The sequence below is a fragment of the Python bivittatus genome, unplaced genomic scaffold (genome assembly GCF_059951505.1).
Source record: "Python bivittatus isolate LINGU-HERP-01145 unplaced genomic scaffold, Pbiv_v1 ctg000020_np1212, whole genome shotgun sequence".
In the NCBI taxonomy this organism is placed as follows: Eukaryota; Metazoa; Chordata; class Lepidosauria; order Squamata; family Pythonidae; genus Python; species Python bivittatus.
In genome coordinates this window covers 98963539-98986405 of record NW_028277030.1, presented here as the reverse complement: position 1 = coordinate 98986405, position 22867 = coordinate 98963539, and the positions used below count along the sequence as shown (strand labels likewise).

The 22867-nt window shown below is 39.9% G+C and overlaps 1 protein-coding gene across 12 annotated transcripts in view; it reads right to left on the bottom strand.

Moving 5' to 3' along the window:
- Window positions 1-226: 226 nt before the first annotated feature.
- The window catches only part of SLC29A1 (solute carrier family 29 member 1 (Augustine blood group)), a 79370-nt gene continuing 56729 nt past the window's right edge, over window positions 227-22867 (bottom strand). For 9 of the 12 annotated variants that reach the window (XM_088145219.1, XM_088145223.1, XM_088145208.1 and 6 more), the window contains 13 exons: window positions 19539-19615; window positions 18017-18098; window positions 17535-17618; window positions 15174-15322; window positions 14338-14477; window positions 13781-13915; window positions 13466-13563; window positions 13124-13220; window positions 11623-11714; window positions 11376-11484; window positions 7497-7582; window positions 1768-1967; window positions 227-1607 (listed from right to left, as the gene is read on the bottom strand). In XM_088145219.1, coding sequence (XP_088001345.1) covers window positions 1496-1607; window positions 1768-1967; window positions 7497-7582; window positions 11376-11484; window positions 11623-11714; window positions 13124-13220; window positions 13466-13563; window positions 13781-13915; window positions 14338-14477; window positions 15174-15322; window positions 17535-17618; window positions 18017-18098; window positions 19539-19564 — 1410 coding nt within the window. In that variant the 5' untranslated portion in view covers window positions 19565-19615 and the 3' untranslated portion in view covers window positions 227-1495. Of the gene's footprint in view, window positions 1608-1767; window positions 1968-7496; window positions 7583-11375; window positions 11485-11622; window positions 11715-13123; window positions 13221-13465; window positions 13564-13780; window positions 13916-14337; window positions 14478-15173; window positions 15323-17534; window positions 17619-18016; window positions 18099-19538; window positions 19616-20072; window positions 20148-22867 lie in introns of all 12 variants that reach the window. The other 3 variants (XM_088145193.1, XM_088145198.1, XM_088145187.1) reach the window with 1 other exon arrangement.

Here is a 22867-nt window from a genome sequence, read left to right as displayed (position 1 = left end):
AGAAGTAGAAAAGGCATGTGATTATGCTATCCTAACAACTGATGTCATTCTATATTTTTAGTGTCATGTTTAGAAAAGGTGACTGTGAGCCTAACAGAGAGGCCCTGGCATTTTATTTGAAATCTTCAACTGTCTGCTTAGCTGCAAACACTTCAGAACCCAGTAACAACACTGCTGTCTTAATTCAAACGCAACTGGCGATTGGACAATAAATAAAGAAGGTGCATTATACTCCTTACTATTTGGGGAGTTGTCACACAATTTTAATGCTTTACAGCTAGCCTGATTTGCTTTGGCTTTTTTTTTATATATATATATACAGGTATATATATAAATATATCATTACCGTACAGTATGACCAACAGATGACAATATATAATTATGGCCAATAGATGGCGATCTAGTTCCACTTCTGCCTTCAGGAGGGGAAAAAGTCAATACTATATTAAGGATAGGAAACTGATTTTAGGGTGTTGAAAATGATCTGAGTGAAGCATTACTTTCTTCTATTATGGTTGATCTTTGCCGTATTCCCATATGAAATGGACCTTTATAATTAATAATATTCAATACTTTAAATACAAGGTAATATTACAGCTTCAAACTTTACAAAAGAAATCCTACCCTTTATTTGTCACCACCTTTCTCTTAAAAAAAAAAATTGCCATTTTTAAACAGAGTTCAAATACACAAATCCTGAGTTTCATAAATTCATCAAGAAGCACAGAAAATTGCCTGAAGATTGCAAGGGCTCTGAAAAGTCAGGTTTGGGAATGATCCATTTTATCATTTGCATTACACCAGAGTTCATGAACTCATCCACCACCGTCACCTAGAGTGAGATCATGCAAAATCTTTGAAAAGAGACATGGAAGGCCTTTAGAAGATGGGGCATATTCAGCCTGTATACGATACACTTCAATTTGCAAAGTAACCAATAATTCATGGCCCTGACTGGATGCCTTTATCATCCAGACTGCTTACGGTGTGGGAATAGCTAAGGCCTGCTTCGTCTGCAAGTAATAGCTGTTGAGGTTCTTGCCTAATTCTGATGTCCACAAACCATGGATCCTGGAGGCTTGAACATGCAGTTGAAGAGGACTGCTTTTCCATGGAGGGCCTGTCATTTGATGAAGAGCATTCTTGGGTGCACCAGCTCTTTCAATGACTTGCCTTTGGAGAGTAGAGCAGATGCTAGTGAAGTGCAAGCACCCACAACAAATTCATAGGCACAACTGAAAGGCTAGGAGGTTGGACTGGGGAGAATTCTCTTGCTAGACAAGTGTGAAGCAGAACATGTTGAGTGAATTTAAGTCATTCACAGCTAGCACTGGTAAAAGGGTGTGTGTGTGAAGGAGGGATGTTATACCCAAGGAGAAGCCCTGCTCCAAGCCAAGAAGTATTAAGGCAGCAAGTTCCCAGGAAGCAGGCAAGAAATCCTCCATGGTAGTATGACTCTACTGCTTCTCTGCCCATAGATCTCCTGGTATCTCCATTAGATTGCACATTTGAGTGGAAAGGATAAGATGGCTCCTAACGCCAGACCCAAGGAGAGAAAGAAGGCCATGATGGCTCCAGCAGTTTCTGCTTCATGAGTTAGCACTTTCCTAGAAGGAAAAATTTTATCAATTAATTAATTAATTAAATTTCTCACTTGCCCATCTCCCCTCAATGGGGGAAAACTGGTCAGCTCAGCACAGCATCCAGCCATCCAACCATCAGTTGCTTTCCCTTCTTTAAAATTCATTCATCTCAAGCAATACTTACTTGGGTCCAAAGCGCATGCAGAGGCTGGCCAAGTAACCATTGGAGATGGAGAATAGCAACATGAAGATGAAGTACCAGGCATCATGAGCAAAGATGACCGGCAGGTTACGGCGGGGCTGCACATTACACAGCATGAAGAGGGGAATGAAAATCAGACGGACAATCACCATGAAGGGTAGCAGGCGACTCTCCTTTCCAGGCTGTGGGAGATGAAGAATAATATATTATGATATCAACATTAGTCATCACTGTGATAAAAAATGGGGCTGGAAAATTGTATCATAAACAGAACTCCCCAAAATTGGTCCATATGGCTCAAAAGTCTCCTGTGCCCCAGTGAAGCAAACAAATGCTGGTATATATATATTACCAATTCATTGCTGTGGATCAAGTGTAGATTTCTCCTTCCAGTGTTATGAATTAATAATTTTGGCCCACCTCTATGCTCAAAAAGTCCACAATTCTTATTGTCTTGAAGATACAGGGTACAGCCATTATTTTATTTTTAACCCATAATGATAAAACCAGAGCCATACTAATGCTAACCAAGAATGTGGCAATAATAGGACATATTCGTGTTCCACCTCTTGAATTGCACCTTTAGGAGCAAGACAACTGTAAGCAACTCTTAATAAATTTTATATGAGATATCCAATATACGCAAAGTATTTTTTCTTCTGTATTAGCCTCCTTTAAAGATCATAGGAGATTATTTTCACAAGATTTAAAGCAACTCTCCACTAGCCAATCAGGAGAGAACATTCAAGCTTGATATTCAGAGGATGCATAAGTAACTACTTCCTATAAAAACAGATTCCCTTGGCAGGGAATTTTCATTGTACAAATTAAAATTACCTGTTGGGAAAGATTTATCACTTGGAATTTATTTTAGCTTCCATTAGTGATGGGAATAAGGGACTTCAGAATTCAGTTCCTCTATGTACTCATCTTGAACATTATTACTTGATCCATTATTACTTGATCTAACTTGATCTAACTTGATTGGGATCAGTTTGAATCCTGCATCTAATGCCCCAAGATGTATATGGAAAACACTGGGTTGCATATATAATTTTGACACCTTTACCCATGAAAAGCTTACAGTATGAAAGAAGCACAGTTTAAAAATGGCAGATAAATGTTTTACGAGTAAATTGAACTTCTTGTAATATTATTACTTTGGAGCGATTCAATTCTGAGGAAGCCATTTCTAGGTATTTTTCATAATTGAAAAGCTAGTTTGGTTTATCAGTACTAGATGGCAGTTTACTCAAGTCAGGCATTTGTTACTTAATCTGTTTTGTCCAAATGAAGGTTCACAGTGGTTGGAAGAATGAATTAGGGCTCTCAGGCCATAAAATACCTTGAGTAGGTGGATAATTCATTAAACTGGTTTTTACATCAACTGGAGATTGTGTTTTTATTTTTGGAATTGTTCACTGACAAGAAGGACTTCATGTACTATACACTTCTTTGTCACAGTGATGTTAACTTTAGGAAATATCTAAACCAGGAGAGCGGAGCCTAATATTTTAAAATTAGGGGGCATTTTTTCACTGATTTCCATGCAATCAATATTTATTTACTTTGATCTCAATCCTTTCGTATTTCTGCCTTAGGAATAACTTTTCTATCTGGAGCGGGGTGGTCTGTGTTTGCCTGTCTGTAGACAGGTAAGTGCAAATGGAGTTTTCTCAGGCTGGGACAACAGCAGAACTGGAAAGGAAGCATCCTGTGGATTAAGATTGTTGGTGGAGGCAACTATTTTGAATGCTTCTCCAGATATTATTCTACAGCTACATGCAAATCAAAACTCTGCATCAAGGAGAGAGGCTGTAGCTCAATATGTTCCCTGTTATTTTGGTTTCTATTTACATGGAGTTCTTCCAAGTAGGTGGGCATTCAAATGAGATCCACCACTTGAGTCAAAGCAATCATTTTACCACGACCTTCCCTTCCCAATTCACTGTGCTACATGCCTCAACCAGAACTCAAGCTTGTTACATGAAGATTTTTTGATTAAAACACTACAGCAGTAATTGCTTGAAAGTGTTGAGAGTTGCTGTTCCTTGATCAGAAAGGGAAACAAGATATATGGCCCGTACAGCTTTGCTTGCTTCTCTAAGTATCAGGAAGCAACAATAAAGAAAAAATAATAATATTCAGAGTGAAAATATGATGAGGGGTTTTCTCTGAAGAAAAACATGAAAGGACACATCTGTTCCATTTATGTGATGTCATTTTTTAACTTTTATTATTATTTTATTAACGATTTATAAGGCCGCCCAACAAACAATGGGACTTTGAGCATTATCCAGCGCATTTAGGCAAGAATATTTTTTTCAACAGTCCTTCTCTTAAATTTTATCATTTTATTACTCTTTGTGAGAAATAATCTAACAGTTCCCTTTGCACAAATACCTCTTTCTCAGATGTGTGCGTGAGTGTGTGAAGAGAAATGTCTGAACACTTTTTGCAATATCAGTATTTATTGTGTTTAGGTTATTGATTTGTTTCTGCTGGTTTTATGTTTCAGGAAGTACTTTTAGTGCAGTATTTAATTCAAACACATCAGAAATCAGTTTGTTCATCACACATTCTTGGGCTCTGGATGGCTACAGAGCTGGGTCTGCCTGCCAAAATACTGTTGGCCACACCCTATAATCATAGAGGCCTTTTAGGAGGAGCTGTCATGGCAGCTGCGTAAAGCTGAGACCAGGGAGCTGGACACTGTGGCTTTCTCATCTTCATTCATTATATACCTCCTTCAGATCTACTTCTTCCAAGCCACAGTCCTCTATATTTGAGCAAACATTACTGATTGAAAGGACAGCTGTTCCTCTGTCCTGGGTCACTGACAGAGACAAAACACTGAGCAATCATTCCACAAAACCAGTAATGAACCAATAGGAAGGGGGGGGGAAACATCCTAAAGAAAACAGCTGTAAAACTCAAACAAACAAGATACTCTAAAAAACATGTCCTTTCCTCAACTTTGGCAAGGGGACAGTGCAATCCTTAAATCATTTCTCACTTAGCCCTTCAGAGGACTTGCTAGTCAGGCTCTTTGTCCCTATCTAGATCAAATTTCAGCTCATTTAGCCTGCTGAAGAATGTATTTGTAGCATGGCTAGCATCAAGTTAATCTGGAGTTTAAATCTAAGCATTATCCCAATTTAGCTGTTCAGAGATTCCTCTTTAGGATATGTCAGAATTCAAACCCTTGGGATTGAATGTCAGAACTGAAGCCCTTTCTGAACTCAAATCCCATGCTTTATCAGTAATCTGTGGCAAAAGCCCACAGATTACTGATAAAGCATGGGGTTTGAACTTTGAAAGCTTCTGTTTTACCTGAAGTCCTGGAAACTTACAGCTGATCAAAGTAGATCTGTTACAACTGCTACGAGCCTCTAATGGCACAAAGCTATAGTCCAACACTTTTTGGCTAGCTATAGAAGAGTGGAGTTGACATTGTGGGACTAGATAGTCTGACTCAGGTTAAAGGTGGCTTCTTGTTAACAGAGAATTTATGCCAGTGTTTCTCAACCTTAGCAACTTTAAGATATGTGGACTTCAACTCCCAGAATTCCCCAGCCAGCATCCTGGCTGGGGAATTCTGGGAGTTGAAATCCACATATCTTAGTTGCTAAGGTTGAGAAACACTGATTTATGCCAAACTCATCGTTTCATGCAGGACTGTAAACAAAGTTTATCTGATTTATTTTAACTGAGTTGCTACCTCAGCCACACATATTTGCCCTCTAAATTGTGGAAATGTTTTGCCCTTTTCTGTAACATACCATTTTGGGTCTCTCAGTAGGGTCCTCTATCAAGTCTAATAGCATCTTTCTGCGGGGTGCAAACCTAATTATGCCACAGTGCCTTATATATGTTTATCTGAAGGCTAATGACTTAAATGAGCTAGTGTGGAATAGAAATAAAGTAATTCTTATCATCTCATTGCTATGTCCTAACTTCTCAAAAAGAAGAGGAGGAGGAGGAGGCGGCGGTGGCTGCGGCGGCAGCTCTCTTACAAAAAACAGAGTGGCATAGCCAAACATACGTCAGACTGTTAGCTCCAATTTAACTGAGTAATTTTCACTGACTGGGCAATGAGACTTCTGAGAACAGAATGAGACTTTTTGAGGTTTTGCCTGGTTGCAAAAATAGTCCTATTCCCCCTTGGAGCTGGATAACCAGGGACTCACTTAGATGTTAACAAGTGGGCGAAAAGCCCTCTCTCCCCTTCATCTCCCATGTGTATTGTGGTAGGCAAGCAAAACAAGCCCTTTTGCCAAATGGGAAGGCAACAGGAAGAAGGGCCAGACTGAGGAAGGAAGGATCTGTGTAGCTCATCAGCCTCAAACCTCCCACCCATCATCTCTGTGGAGTCAAACTTTCCACAAAGCTCTTTGGCAAACATATTTTCTGCAAGCCCATCCTTCTCTTTGGGATAAGCCTGAGAGGCTGGGCACGAGGGAGAGCAGCCAACATAACTGATCCCAACATGAAGGGAGAAAATGAAACTGGGTTTGGTTTCCTGCTGAGGTTTACTGATTTAAACAAGTTGCCCTATTGTTGTACACTGACAACTGCTTAAACAAACAGTCTTATTAATATTATGCTGAAGCTATTAGCCTGAAAGATAAGGGCTGACATAGTGTTTCAAATGCTGAGCAGTAGGACTTTCATGGGGAAATGTATTTCTCCCAGGCCCTAGAAGCAAGGTTTTTGGCTTCTTTATACTAATCCAAGACCTTGGGTTGCTCTGTAATATTCCCTTTCAGCCCCTCACAGTATCCCTATGCTGTGCTAGACAGGCTGCTAATTGTGAGACAGAGAGCGTAGGATTATTGACTAGGCAACTGAAGGTGCCTTCACCCAAGCCAAACACATGAGAGGAAAAAACAGCACATGTTACTTGGACCAAGCAAAATGAGTTATCCCTGCCCTTTTTCCTTTCTTCCACTGTTACTCATGTCTCTAGCTAATTAGACCACCAGTCTTAATTTTCTCCTTTAACCATTTTTCTTCACTGCCCGCCTGAAATATTTTCCTTCTCCCTTCTCCCTTCTTATGACCCTTTTTTATGATTCCCAGAGATTTGTCTGCTTAAGGCTTCTCTCCACAGTTAGAGTGACTTTCTGTGGCACCTTTACAGTAGAAAATCACACCCTTGGTATTGTTTCATTATTTGGATTTTCTTTTCATTTGCTAGTAAGCAACTTCATGCCTCTTCTTCTTTCCTTTTTGCTATGAGTGTGTTATGAGAATATAATGGCCACTAGCATCTGTTATTCAGAGGTAAGCTCAGAATATTTTACCATCTTTATTCACGGAGCTTCTATGCAGCTTACCTGGCAATTAGCCACTGACAGATCTGTCTTCTTTTCTTTATGCCTCATATTTGGCCATACTGCCTCAGCAATAAGCAACATTAAGCAACTTAGCTAGGCTCAACTGAAATGGCTTCAGCAGGGCCACTGTCTTTAATAGCATCATTTTTCCTACTTTGCCATACCTAGTTCTGACATCAACTGCTCTGATTGGTGGAAAAATACTGAATGAAAAGTATCATCCTTCCTCAGATCCCTCCACATTTTTTCTCAGAACTCTGTGTTCACAAGAATATGTTTTTTTTTTCCTGACCTTAGCTCAGAAGACTTGTTTGAACTTTAGGAAGGGTAGATTAGCTGAGTACTGCAAATGCCTGGCTTCTCTATACTCACCCAAACACAGACAGCTGTGAGGCTCCTTCCTGCCCAGTCAAAGACGTTAAACATCAGGAAACAAGCAACTGGGCTGAAATAGGCAACTGAAGAGGGAGAGAGTAAGGAAGAAGTGTGGTCAGTTCCAGGACTGGATCTCTGTCTGCTGCAATGTCCAATGGGGCAATAGTGAGATGACTTTAGCTAGGCTCAGGCAAACAGTATACTGTGGCACACTCTCTTCCATCTTCCTCAAACAGGTAATATAATAAAACGATCCAGGAAGGAATGAGTGTTCCATAGCCAATAGAGAAACTTTTACCAAGCCATTACTGAGCACTCGGGAATCTGTTTGCCTGGTAAACACAGCAGAGCCCTAAAGTCTGAGTTTGCAATTTAGGTCTGGTGAAGGAGAAGAATATGAGGATAGACATGGAACTAAAACAGCACCTTAGATGTAGGTCTGGGTAGTCTAAGAATTCCTTTTAATTTTTTCCTTTTGGTTTGATCTGTTCTGGAAAGTCAATCTGCAAAGCCTGCTCTGTCTTCAAAAAGATGTGTGATCCGATAACTTCTCAACATGGATTTTTTTTTAACAGACTTGTACCAATCCTGAATTCTTCAGTGCTACTCTGTATTATCATTACTTCTCTAGCTCATCTGACTCCATCATAGCAATTTCTTATTGACTCTACTCACAATGCCCAATTAATGTAATACAGTGATTATGATGTTTTAATTCTTTATTAAATCCTTCCTTACAATTAAGGACCAGTATATTGTAAAACATGGAGCTGGGCAGTATAAAAATACTTGTAAATTGATTAAATGAATAAATAAAATATCTCTAGTCTAGTCTGTTCTGTCATTTGTGACAATAAATGAATGTGGGCAAAGCAAAAAGCCCCCCCCAAAACAAGAAAAACAAATAAACAAAAACAAATGTGTCTAAATCGGATATGGAAAATTAAATAGGAAGAGTCTATTTAGTTTTCAAACCCAGTCTTCCTACTCTAATTTCTGTAGTTTCCTAACTACTTTGTCCCACAGCTATCCTTCTCTTTCAAGTCCTCGCACTCTCCAGACTAAACTTGCCCATACTTCATCATCCCTACTCATAGTGAGGCTCCTTCAAAAGCAGATAGCAAATAAAGTTACAGGCTAAAAGAGTGCCAGGAAACATTATGTAAACTGGTCTAGGCTTTCTGGAGGAAGTCTGGGTTACAAGAGAAACTATCTGTGAACCCTTTGCACATCTCTGTAATCTTGCAGTACGGTGACTTACAATGTGATCCGAACTTCATATAGTTTCTATTAACTGATTCTAAGATTCTAATTAAATTAAGAAAAAGTGGTATGCATAGAAGGATATCAGGACCATCTGGATGAGTCAGCAGGCTATTGGGACAATATTATGTGGACAGATGAAATGAAAAGTGGAACCTTCATTATTTGGAAACATTATATTTGGAGAAAACAAAACCCAGCAAAAGAACTTCATCTCAACTGTGAAGGAAGGCAATGGGAAGATCATGGTTTGGGGCTACTTTGCAGCCTCAGGACCTAGATGGATCACAATGATAGATCAAAACAATGGATTCTGGATTGTACCAATAAACTGTACAAGTAATATCAGAATACCTGTCCTTGAGTTGAAGCTTAAATGAATGGGGGTTGTGCAGCACAACATTAATCTTAAACACACAAATAAATCCATAGCAGAATGGCCGAAGCAGAAGAAATTTCACATTTTGGGAATGGTAGAGTCAAAATCCTGACATTAACCCAACTGAAATGTTGTGTTATAAAATTTTCTTTCTTTCTTTCTTTCTTTCTTTCTTTCTTTCTTTCTTTCTTTCTTTCTTTCTTTCTTTCTTTCTTTCTTTCTCTCTCTCTCTTTCTTTCTTTCCTCTCTCTCTCTCTCTCTCTCTCTCTCTTTCTTTCTTTTTCTATCTATCTATCTATCTATCTATCTATCTATCTATCTATCTATCTATCTATCTATCTATCTATCTATCTATCATATTTATATAGCTGCCCATCTCAGACAAAGTGACTCTGGGCGGTGTACAACAATAAAAAGAATAAATACATACAAACAATTACAAATAAAAAACTATACAAGCACACAAAACAGCACACAAAACAGGAGGGGATAAAATTAATAAAGGAGCCATTGCAAAATCTCCCCAGTCCCCTGAGTGCCCCAGGTCTGATCACATAGCCAGGTCTTGAGGGACTTGCAGAATGTTTAAGAGGGATGGAGCTAATTTCACTTCTAGCGGGAGAAGATTCCACAAGGCAGGCACCACAGCAGAGAAGGCCCGCCTCCTGGGACCTGCCTAGTGTAATTCTCTGGCAGACAGGACCCACAGCATGTCCCTCAGGTAACCCGGTCCCATGCCATGAAGGGCTTTAAAGATCAAAATCAGCACCCTGAATTGGACCTGGAAGCAAACTGGCAGCCAATGCAGCTCATGGAGCAGAGGTGTAACATGTACTGCCCTAGGGGCAGACATAACTGCCGGTGCCACTGTATTTTGCACCAGCTGAAGCTTCTGGATACTCTTCAAGGGCAGCCCCATATAAAGGGCATTACAGAAATCCAGACAGGAAGTGACTAGGGCATGAGTGACAGTGAGTAGGTCTCTCTGATCTAGGAATGGGCACAACTGGTGCACAACACAAAGCTGTGCAAAGGCCCTCCTAGCCATGACTGCCACCTGCTCTTTGAGCAGGAGTTGTGAGTCCAGGAGGACTTCCAGATTGTGCACAGGGTCTGTCTAGGGCAGTGCAACCCCATTCAGTACCAAAGATGGCATAGCCCTAGCACCAGAAGGCCCCCAAACCCAAAGCCACTCAGTCTTGCCAGGGTACAGCTGAAGCCTGTTGTTCCTCATTCAGACCCTCACAGCCTCCAGGCACGGGGTTAAGACATTCACAGCATCACTTAATTCGCCAGGGGCAGAGATGTATAATTGGGTATCATCAACATACTGATGATACCTCACCCCATGGTGATGGATGAGCTCACCCAGCAGCCTTGTGTAGATATTAAATAAGAGGGGGAAGAGCACAGAACCCTGTGGCACCCCACATAACAGGTGCCAAGAGTGGGATCTCTCCTCCCCAACCACCGCTGACTGGAATCAGCCCCAGAGGAAGGAGGTGAACAACCCCAAAACAGTGCCGCCCACCCCCAATCCTCTGAGCTAATCCAGAAGGATACTATGGTATTGAAAGCCAGAGAGAGGTCAAGTAGGGCAAGGATGGATGCACAAACCCCATCCCACCCTCGCCAGAGATCATCCAAAAGCACGACCAATGCTGTTTCCGTCCCATACCCACGCCTGAATCCCAACTGAAAGGGATCCAGATAATCCAAGGTCCTCTGAAGTTATTGCGCAACCACTTTTCAATCACCTTCCCCAAAAAGGGAAGGTTAGATACTGGATGAAAATTGTCCAGTATAGTGGGGTCTAGAGATGGCCTCTTGAGGAGGGGGCAAACCAAGGCCTCCTTAAGAGGTGAGGGAACAACCCCTCACTCAAAGATGCATTAACCATGGCTAGAACCCACTCACACGACACCCCCCCCAGGCCACTTTAACCAGCCAGGAGGGGCATGGATCTAAAGAGCAGGTGGCTGAGCTCACAGCCCCAAGGACTGTGAAATGTTGTGAGAAGTTCAACCCCAAAATGTCAATGAACTGAAGCAGTTTCATAAATCTCCTGTTTTGTTTGTTCTTTGTTTAACCATATTTTTTTATTAGTGGGACTTAGATGGAGCTCAGATTAAATTGTCAAAGTACTGCAGGATTACGGATACTTCTAAAAGGTTCACAAACTTTGCTTCATCACTGTAGATCTTAATCACTCTCAAGAGCCAAGTTTAGCTTACCCCAAAGTGTATTTTCTCCAATAGTTGGCTTTACTGCAACAGTGACAGCCGGGAAGACTCCAATTGTAACAGTAAAAACTAAGCAGACAGAAACAGCCATAACCCATATCTAGGAGAGAGAAGATATATACAAAGGCAAATACAACCACAGGATTCCAGGTAATATTTTTTTAAAAAACAAACACAGAAACAGAATATTAGGGTGTGAAAAAGACCCATGCCTAGGCCCAATCCATAGGTCAAGTACCTTTTTGAAGATCCCGAGGACTGAAGATTCGTGGCTGGAGGCATGGGGACCTCCATTCACAGAGTGGTTTTGTTCAACACCATTAACCTCATCTATGGACAGATGAAAAAGGCAATTTTGACAAAACAAACTTTCAATACAAGAGAATATATGTAGCTCAGGACTGAACTGTAGAATCCTTGATGCTCTCTGAGTTTGGTTGTTTGCTTGCAGACATTTCCTTACCCAACTAGGTAACATCAGTGCACTGATGATGTTACCTAGTCAGGTAATGAAATGTCTGCAGGCAAACCACCAAGCTCAAAGAGTACCAAGGACTCCACCAAATGAACCTTTAATACGTATATTTTGCAGAAACTAGGACTGAACATTATTATTGAGCCAGCATTGTCTTTATTTTTCACTGGCTCCATTTTAAAATGCTGATTTTAAGCTATGAAGCTTCATAATTCAGAGCCACAGTATCTGAAGGAGTGCCTCTTCCCCTATATTCCTACCCATATCTTAGGTGTCAGCGAGGTCTGTGCTCCAGGTGCCTTCACATACTGAACTGCAAGTAACTATGTCTGAATAGTCCTGTCATGAAATGTTGTTTCCGGAGAAGTTGGCCTGGAATCTATTTGGTGAAAGGCAAAGATTTTTTTGCTTAAATGCTTCCAATTGCTATTTTAAAGTGGTTTTATCTGTGTGAAGCTATTTTAATCACTACTGCCTGTTATATTTTAGTCTTTGCTGTTTTGTATGTGAATATGATACTTCTACCAAAAAAAAAATGTCTTGAATGGTTGACAGCAGAAATCAAAACGAAACATTTGGTACAGTGGAGAGCGTGAGGGAAACTTAATGAGAATAGAGAGATTGTAAAACCCATTACTGCATTTCAGTAAATTATTTTTCTAAAGTTGTGTTATTGAGAGATTGCCTAAATAAACAGGATTTCTTTTTTGTTTTTTGTTTTTTTACTACGGTCTTCTAGTCTGGTTGTATTCAAAGGTTGGTACATCTCCTCTCACAAATGATCCTTGAAGGGCAACAGCAAGGGCTAGAAGAGAAAAATCCTAGTATTCTTTATTATTCAGTAGATGCTGGCAGGTGGTTATTCTGCAGAGCTCTAGATGAAGATATTACCAGTGGCACATCTTATAAGAAATCTCATGCTAGGTCATCAACATATGTGGATGTCACTGGATTTTATTTTATCTTGCTAACTTGAGAAAAAAAATATAGGACAACTAATACATTGAATAAAGAGAATAAAAATAGGCGAAGGTTTTTGATTGCTTTGAGGTTCTGATGAGGACCCCACATGCATTAAATCAGAGATTTGGTACCTATGACCTTTGATTTGTTGCTGATCTACAGCTTCCAGCATCCTTTACCATTGGTCACAATATTATTTGTAATTCAGGAACATCTGATGTGCCACTGACTTTCCATCCGGCATTAATGGATATGAATACACTTCCCTTCTTTCCATACTCCCCTCTTTTCTGGCTTTTACCTTTCTTGATGAGATCAACTTTTGTTTCCATCTCAGCCTGAGTCACAGAAGTTTGATACTCTCTCTTATTCTTCATGGAATAAAAGCAGAAGAAATCCTGTGGAAATATTAAGATACTAAGCAGGTGGTATGGAAGGAAAATGAAACAGCGACCAAAAAACAGGTTGTGGCTGGACAATGGGAACTCTCCTGAAACACACTGGGATATCTTCTGACCTATCATTGAGGACTGAATGAAGAGCACAGTCATCTTTGGAAAAGGGTGCTTGCATGTCAGGAGACTCCCCCAGTTGCCCACTACTTCAGCATACTCAGGGCTACTTTCAGGAAAAACAATCTTACCAGACGAGGCAACATGATGTAGGAGCCAATAGCTATCAGGATCACAACACAGGCTGTGATGAAGTAACCAAAGGCACTTTCTTCTAGTCTAGAACCACCTGAAAAAGATTTAAAGAGGAGTGGCAGCCCTTTCCTTGGTGATGGGTGGCTTCTGAGCAAACCTCTTGCTCTCTGAAATATCAGAGGCTGCCTGTAAGTGACATATAGTTGTACATCAATATTACACAGAGAGACAATTTATACCCCGCCTTGGATGCTTTATGGGTTGAAAGGTGTGGCATAAACCAAAACAATAAATCAATATGTAATACTCACTGGCAATAGCACAGATCATGGCAACTGCTGCGAAAGTCCCTGCGAGACCCTGCCCACTCATAATAGGTGCCGTGTAACTGGCAGGCAGGAGCCCTGCCAATCCAAAGAGGCTGCCTTGGAGAATGGCCCCAAAGGCTGTCCGGAAAAAAGACAGAAAAACATTTTAAAGGGAATGGGAAACAGATCTGATCCAGAGAAAGGAAGCACTATAACTGAAGGGCAGGAGGCTATCTGGATGTAGCTTAGCTTGCACGCTACATTCAGCACTGATGGGAAACAATGCTTCTATCTGCTCTTGGACATTCTCCTACTGGCAAAAATTGGATCTACAAGAATTACATTCTTCCCATTCAACACCCCAACAGAGTGCTCAATATTAAAAATTGTTAGTTTCTCAGAACATTGGTAAAGATGAATTGCACATCAGAGACAGAATGGTTTTACCTATATATGTATACATATACCTGTGAGCCTGAAAAAGGTCTGGCGGCTTTTATAATTCATATATGTATGTGTGTATGTACACATACGTATACACACAATAGAACTTCACTTACAATTGATGAGGACTATCTTGACCATGGTAATGATGAAAAAAGGCAAAGGCTCCATTGGGAACTTGACTAGGATAGCTGTTATCATGAAGACCAAGAAGATGGCAGCCAAACTAGATATGATCCGTACTTGTTGAGGGATCCTAAGAAATGGGAAAAGATAGAGAAACAAACTCCTTGGCTTTCTAAAATCATAATGAAATCTAATTGAGATAAAACTTGAACCTACGGATAACCTGTTTTTACATACATAAGCACAATCTGAAATAGCTTTTCCCAGCCTGGATATCCTCCAGATGTGTGGTCTTCAATTCTCAGAATGTTCAGCAATTGTCATGCTTCAGGGAGTTAAAGTACACACATCTGGAAACACTCAGGTTGGGGAGCTAATCTAGACAGACCATGTTGAATTTGTGAACATAAATGAAGAGAATTTTTTTAATGTATCTATGAATTTTCTGTTGCATTCTGGTTCAGTTATGATATAAGCAGTTGCTTCCATTTATGTAAAACTAAAATAACACCTAGTAAAATTGAAGTAACTATCTACTTCAAAAACCTAAAGACAATACAGCAAAGTAAAACAAATTATTTTTGTGTTTAGATACTGTGCTCCTAAAACTGTTCTGGGTCACTTATATGGAAATAAACCAAATGCTCGGAGTAACCTCATAAATACTAAAACTGATCCATCTTTGCAGGACAGAATGCAAAGTTCTTTTCCCATTGAGAAGATCAAAACTGACCTAGCCTGAATGCTGCCACTATGCTGAGAATCAAAGGATTCACAGGGAGAGAGGTCTGGAATTTTCATTTTGGAGAAGCTATAAAGATCATACCTCTGATGGATAAAGGAGTTAAGGCAGGTGAAGATGAGTAGAGGCAACATGGCACACAGCGTCATCACATTATTAAATATGGACTGCAGGTATGAGGGATGAACTTTCTCCTCCCCTGTGACATTCACATTAGCATGATTGTAAGAGTCCTGCAAGTGGTTAGAAAGGGGTCAGAATTTGTCAAATTATTATTATTATTATTTAGATTTATATGACTACCTATTTCACAAAGTGAGTCTAGGAGGCTAACATAATATCAAAATATTAGCAAATAACTAAAACAATAAAAGACACACACACACACACACACACAAATAAAATAAAATAAAATAAACAGAAAAGCAGAGAATCACAACCAAGGGTAAATCCATGAACAACAAATTCATGCATTTCATGAGTTCCACTACCGTCCAACCTGGGAAAACAGCCAGGTCTTAAGAACTTTATGAAAGGCCAGCACGATCAAGACCAATCTAATCTCATGGTGTTATAAAGGGCAGGCACTGCAACTGAGAAGCATGGGGTCCTGCCAGGTAACACTCTTTAATGGGCAGGATCCGGAGTATACCCTTCTGCCAGATCTGAAGGGACTGGTAAAAACAACCAGAGAGGGGTGGTCCTTCAAATATACTGGCCCTATGCCATGGAGGGCTTCATAGGTGACAATCAGTACCTTGAACTGCACCCAGAAACCTACTGGAACCCAGTGCAGCTTGTGCAGCAAAGGTGTAACATGGGTGTACCAATATGCCCTAATTGTTTGCACTGCTGCATTCTGGACCAATTGCAGCTTCTGGATGTTCTTCAAGGTTAGCTCAATGTAGAGTGCATTGCAGTATCCACTGGAAGGTGGCCAGTGCATGAGTGACCATGTACAGTGCCACATGATTCAGGAAGGGGCACAATTGGTACACAACATGAAATTGTGCAAAAGTCCTCCTGGTCATGGCTGCCAGCAGCTCCTTGAACAGCAGCCATGAGTCCAGGAAGACTCTTAGATTGCACAACAGTTCTGTCTGGGATAATGCAATCCCACCCAGAACTAAAGATGGAAAATCACCAGACCCAGGGTGCCCTAAAACCCAAAGCCATTCAGTCTTACTAGGGTTTAGCTGAAGCCTCTTCTTCCCCATCCAGACTCCCACAGTTTCCATACATGAGACAGAACCTCCACAGCATCATTTGGTTGGCCAGGGCAAAGATGTACAACTAGGTATCACCAGCATACTAATGACATCTCACCCTATACCATTGAATGATCTCACCCAGTAGTTTCATGTAGATGTTACATAAGAGTGAGGATTGCACTAAGCCCTGAGGAACTGTACAAAGGAGGAACAGACCCAACCCTCTTCTCCCCACATCAACACCAAGTGAAACTGTCTCCAGAGGAAGAAGGAGAACCAACCCAAGACTGTGTCCCCAACTCCCAACCCCAGAGACAATCCAGAAGGATATCATGACTGATGGCATCAAATGCCACTGAAAGAACAAGGAGATCAAGGATGGACATGGTATCTCCATTTTGCTCCTGCCCAGGTCATCCACAAGCATGATCAATGCTGTTTTGGTCCCAAACCTGTAACTGAAAGGGTGCCACATAATCTGTTTCCTGCAGAGCTTTCTGAAGCTGCAGCATGACCACTGTGGCACACATGTGCAAGCTAAAGAAAGATGCGTGGACCTCTCTGATGAACAAAAGGAACTACAGCATTTCGCGGGGGGGGACAATGTAGGTCCTTGTGTTTTACTCTAGACTGTAATGGAATCTTCCCCAAGTATTTTGGAATCTTTCCCAAGAATCTTGTGGCATACTTTTTTCCTAGTTAAGAATTAAAGGTACCCTTTTCTGTTATGTTCAAAACAGTTTTATGTCTATTTATTGACTTCTCCCTCCTTTTCATCAGCCTCATAGATAGAAGCCAGCACCTTCTCCAAGACTGTAGCATTGCACCATGGCACCTTCTTTTGCTGTAGCTGGGCAGTGGTAAAACATCTGGAATTCTTCCATTTCTCAAATGCAGTGCAGTACAATAGCACCAACAAAATTCCAGAACAATTTTACTCCCAGCCTCAGGAAGAGGTCACTGATCATATATGGGGCGGGGGGGGGGAAGGAATCAAAGCTCCCCTATTCAATAGTTACATAATGCTGGATACATACAAGATATTGCTTAATTTTTGAAAGCCTAGTTCCACTGGCAACATACCAAAGTGTACAGTTTAGAATCACTGATCTCCTCCAATGACCTGCCCTAATGGAGAGATTCAGAATCAAACACAGCTGGTCACACAACTCACAAACATCCCCCTTGAATTCACCTAGTTGATTAGTGACAGCACATGTGTGGGAGAAACTACCTCTTTTCCTGTGGCATTCACATTAGCATGGGAACCAATGGACGATACATTGATGTGAGAATCCTGCAGGCGGTTGGTAAAGTACTATAGAAAATGAACAAAGAATTGGTCAGATAACATGAAGCAAACCAATTCTGACATCAGGCAGTTTCCTCTATTTCCTAAGTGGTTCACACAGTAGAACTCTGCCTTTCCCGTGCAAGAATAAAATAGTCACATTTCTTCAGTGCTCTCAATCTTTCAGAAGCTAGAAAATGGGCCCAAAATGATCACTTACATGAACTGCATAGAGCAACAGAGAGCGAGTTAGCTGCACTGAACTCCCATTAAAATGAAAAGGACTACTGTATTTTCAGCAAAGGTCAGTCTAAAGCTCTGCATCTTTTAATCTTAGTGGAATCATACAATCTGGGAATCAGTGGTATGGGCAATTCCTTGGTCTGATATCTGGAACAAATCATGCACATATACCCTTAATTTACCTCTGTAGCTGTCATGAAAAAATTCCATGGCAAGAGTGTCCCAAGACCAAGTATGAAAAAGATGAGCCAAACAGCTTTATATCTGTAAGAAACAAGGGTGATTAATGAACACTAAACATGATGAAGTGAGATGATCCATGTCTGTTTCCAATAAAAGAGTATATATATAGCTCAGGGTTCTTGGTGCTCCCTGAGCTTGGCTGTTTGCTTGCAGACATTTCATTAACCAACTAGGTAACATCATCATCACTCAAACTGATGATGTTACCTAACTGGGCAATGAAACGTCTGCAAGCAAACAACCAAGCTCAGAGAGCACCAAGAACTCCACAATGTCTCTCTGTTTGTCTATCTATAACATTTACAAATATCCTTAGAAGAGAATATATTCAGGGTTGAACTGTGGAATCCTTGGTGTTCTCTGAGCTTGGTTGCTTTCTTGAAGACATTTCATTACCCAACTAGGTAACATCTTCGGTATACAAGGGAATGGGGTTTGCTCTCTGTTTATATACAGTAACTTGCCCTGTCAATGTTGGTGGGGAGTTTTCTCCTTGGTTGTTCCTTGATTAGGCTGTTGTTTACTGCTTGTTTGTCTGGTATTGTCTGATTAATCCTAGTATTAATCCCTGCTTATTTGGGTGTTGATTGCTGGCAAGGTGTTGAGTAGGTACTCTGGTCTTTTTGTTTCCTTTTTAGCTTTTTATTGTCTCTTTTGAATGGTGTGTAAATATTGTTTATCTCTGTGTGCCTGTTGATGGCTGACTTGTCTGAATACCAAGCTTCCAGGAATTCCCTTGTGTTTTTGGATTTAAGATGCTGATAGTTTCCAGTTGAAACTATGGTTGAGTCTGCCCACATGTTGTGAGACTTGCAAGAAATGTTTGCAAGAAAACATCCAAGCTCAGAGAACGCCAAGGACCCCACAAATATCCTTACATAATACATATCCCCAAGTAGTGTAAAATACAGATTAAAAATAAAGGCATAGTAAAGACAAAAGTAGTTGTAATAACCTGTTTAAGAGCTATTAAACAAACAGCCTGAACTAAAAATGTTTCACAATAGTAAACCACATAAGAAAACTACAAATGCTTAACAGGGTTATGTAAATTCATAAAAGCCTCAGATAGTAACTATATTTGGCTTTGCATCTGTAAGAAAAGGAGAACTGATACCATGTGCTTCTTGAGGAAAGTTCTAGTACCAGAGTGCCAAGGTAAAAATCCTCTGCCCGATTATCAAATATTTGCTAAGTTTGCAGCAACTCCAAGATTTAGGTGTCTGGTTCTATCCAATTCTAGAAAAAGGAATGCTTTAAAGGATGGCCCACAGCAGATATCCAAAGTGAGCCTCATCAGGACAGGCGGGCACCAACAGATGCCCAAGATTACAATTTAGTGACACCTGACTTAGTGTTTAGCAAACAGTATGTACTGCATTTACATGAAATGTGTGCAAGTATCCATTTGTTCACAAGCAGAAACAGCACCTTCTCTGTCTCACTGGAGAACTACTATACCTGTCTTGGGGAACACTGCCTGCCATAATGGCACTTTAGGCAAACTTGTAGAATTGTCTTACGTCACTGTTGGCCACCTGAAGAGGAAACGAAGAAGGGGGAAAAAAGAGAGAAAAAATAGTTAATTTAAGACGAAGAAATAGGATACTTCATAAAGCCAAGAAACAAGATTAAGAAATATTCAGTACTGAAGCTATCTACAGAAGTACAATGAATATAATTTAGGTTGGTTTAAAGAAAAAAAAAACACAGTTTCCCAGCCTAGTTGGGCCAGTAATACTCCTAAATATTCTCTGCTACTTCCTTTTCTTTTTTCCCCATAGGTAGATTGGCACGCTTACAAACAAAGCTCAGGACTACAGACATTTACTTCTCATGGGTGATCTTCCCTAGCTATGCTGGATTCTGGATCTGTGCCCATAACAACTTGTCACTCTATATTATGGATAGTTTTAAATCTTTATTGTCTATTATGTAACTAAACTCTGCTTTAAAAATTTGCTGGCATATTCCCAAATCAAATTATTATCTCACCTATTTTCCGAGACGCCAGCAGAACTATGGCAGTTCCTGTGAAAACTGCTTCCAAGAATTACTGCCAGCTATTATCTGTAACGGAGAGTAGTTTTTATGGGAAAGCACCTCAGAAACAATTGACGTGCATCATGTGGAATCCTTTTGTAAATGTGAGTTCTGGCATTTTGTCCCCTTCTTTACTTTCACATTTATTTACAATGTGTTCCATGTGAATCAGGTCTTTTACATCTCTCATCCCATATCCTTTCTCAAACTTTGCTTCTACCTCTATTGGTCATTTCAAAGAAGAAAAAATTAACCCATGTCATGACCTATCCATTTGTGAATGTAACATTACTACAAATGTGAATCATGCTTCTCCACTCTATAACACTGACCCCATATCCATCAGAGAAATAGATCTCAAAAGCAAGCAGGCCCAAAACAAACCAACATCTTCCACAATGAAGCATGAGGGAATTCAAGCCAAGTAGTTTAGAAACAGAGAATTATAGAAATCTATGTTTTTCTGTTTTTTATGATCATGATAGGTAACGTGACCAACAGACTCAATCTAGGAACTCATCCTTAGAACAGGGAGTGCTAATACAAGTTTGTCTGGGAGATCAGTGAGGAACTTTAAGGGGAATCGTAATGAATTTTCTCTCTAGGTGAAGGGTTTGTAGTTTGACTAAGCTGAAACTCCAAGAAGGGAACAAGAAGAAATGAAAGGCTTTTACTGGCAGTGTCCTAAGCAGGAAAAATGAAGATGAACAGGCAGGACTCTGCAGTTGTGAAATGCAAAGCTTGTAGCATGTTCGTCTTCCTGCCTGAAAACAACCTGGGAAATATCTGCAGCAAATGCAAGCTCATAATAGCTCTTGAGAAAAAGTTGAACTGTCCTTGACTTGATACTGGTTGATACTTAATATTGATTTCAGTTTTTGTCTGCACTGCATCTGTTAGCTGCTTGGCTCCATTGCATAAACCCACCATAAATGCACTTGTCTTAAGAAATCCCTTTCTGGATTTCAGCCTCTTCTTCCAGGTGATGGCTTGGTCCCGAAAGAACACCCTCGACCAGTTGACCACACTTTTTACCAATGCTCACAATTTATCATGGACAGCATCAGTCATATTCTTTTCGTGGGTAGGTCTTTGAGGACAAATAATTTCCATTGATAGACCTTTTGTATGAGCTCCCTCCATTGACTTTATTCTGTTTTGTCAGTCCCCACCTCAGGTTCTGGGTACAACACTTTAAAAAGGATTCAGAGAAATTGGAATAGGTTTAGAGAAGGGCACTGAGAATTATCAGGAAACTAGAAGGTAAGTCTATAAATGGAGATTGAAAAAGGTGGATATGCTAAATCTTGAGAAAAGACTAAGGGGAGATATGAAGCGCTCCTCAAAGACCTGAAATGATGTCACAGAGAGGTCAGGACCTGCTCTCTCTCATCCCATAGTGCAAGGTACAGAATAATGGGTTTAAGTTACAGGAGGCAAGATTCCAAAAGAATGCCAGAAAAAAAACTTAATAGTAAGAACCATTCAGCAATGGAACCAATTAACCAGAGAAGTGATGAATCTCACCTTCATTGGATATATTCAAGCAGAGATTGGAGAGTCATCTGTGTGCAACATTTTAATTTAGATTCCTATACTGTATAGTCTAAATGGCTTCTTCAAACTCAACTGAATGCACAGTAACAGAACTGTGTAATGATTAAGGTATTGGAACTAAACTGAGGAGATCCAGATTCAAGTTCCCAGTGATGACTTTGGGCCAGTCACTCTTTCACAGAATTGTTGTGAAGATAGAATTAGAGAAAACCTCCACCTTGAGCTCTCAGACAAAAGGCAGGATAAAACTACAAAAAATAATTAAACAAGAAGCAGAAGATATTTTGTGATTTAAAGGTGATCTGTAAAAGGTATTGAACATTTATTAGGAAAACAATGCTTAGTTGATTACTGAATTTCACTGACTTATTAGATGCTGTTTTAGCAATGAAAAGGATGGCTTATTTTAAATATTTTAAATTATTAAGTATTGTTATTATAGATGCTTATGAAAACAGCAAGCATTAGAAATGCCTCTAAGGTTGTTCCTGTTACAAAAAATGCCTACATAACTTAAACACAGTAGCACTATGCTTTTCTTAAGAAACTATTATGTATATAATAATAAATAATAAATAAATGGTAAATAAATAATAAATAATAATAAACTATTATATACATAATAGTTTCCTAAGAAAAGCATTAAGAGTACAGTTGCAAACAACACAATCAATTTAATTTTACACATACATAGGCACTAGACAGAAGTGTCTTTAATTAGCTGGCCATTCTAGCATTCACACATGAAATATAAATCAAATAACAAGATGAGAATTAAATAGTGGTTTTAAATATTCATTGAAAAATAACCCTCACTGAATTCTATGAACTTGTTCCTGGGCAAGTAGCTATAAACCATAGCTCCCAAACAAGGAGACAGTGTCATCCCCATCACACCTCTCATGCATATTTATCCTCCAAGTTCTACTACAAATAAATAAAATAGACACACACACACACACACCCCAAGTTCCTAAATAGAGGTGTTTTAAGAAATGTTACTTGACCTGCAAGGATATTGGTAACAGCCTGGTGGTTAGTAATGTAATATATATTTGATACTCCTACATACCACCAGGCAGTCAGTTTTAATTACCTTTCTAAAATCAAGTATGAGCTCAGCTCACAGAGTAATAAGTTCCAAGTAGCTAACAAAAATAAGCACATCACTGGAAGACTCATCAAAAACA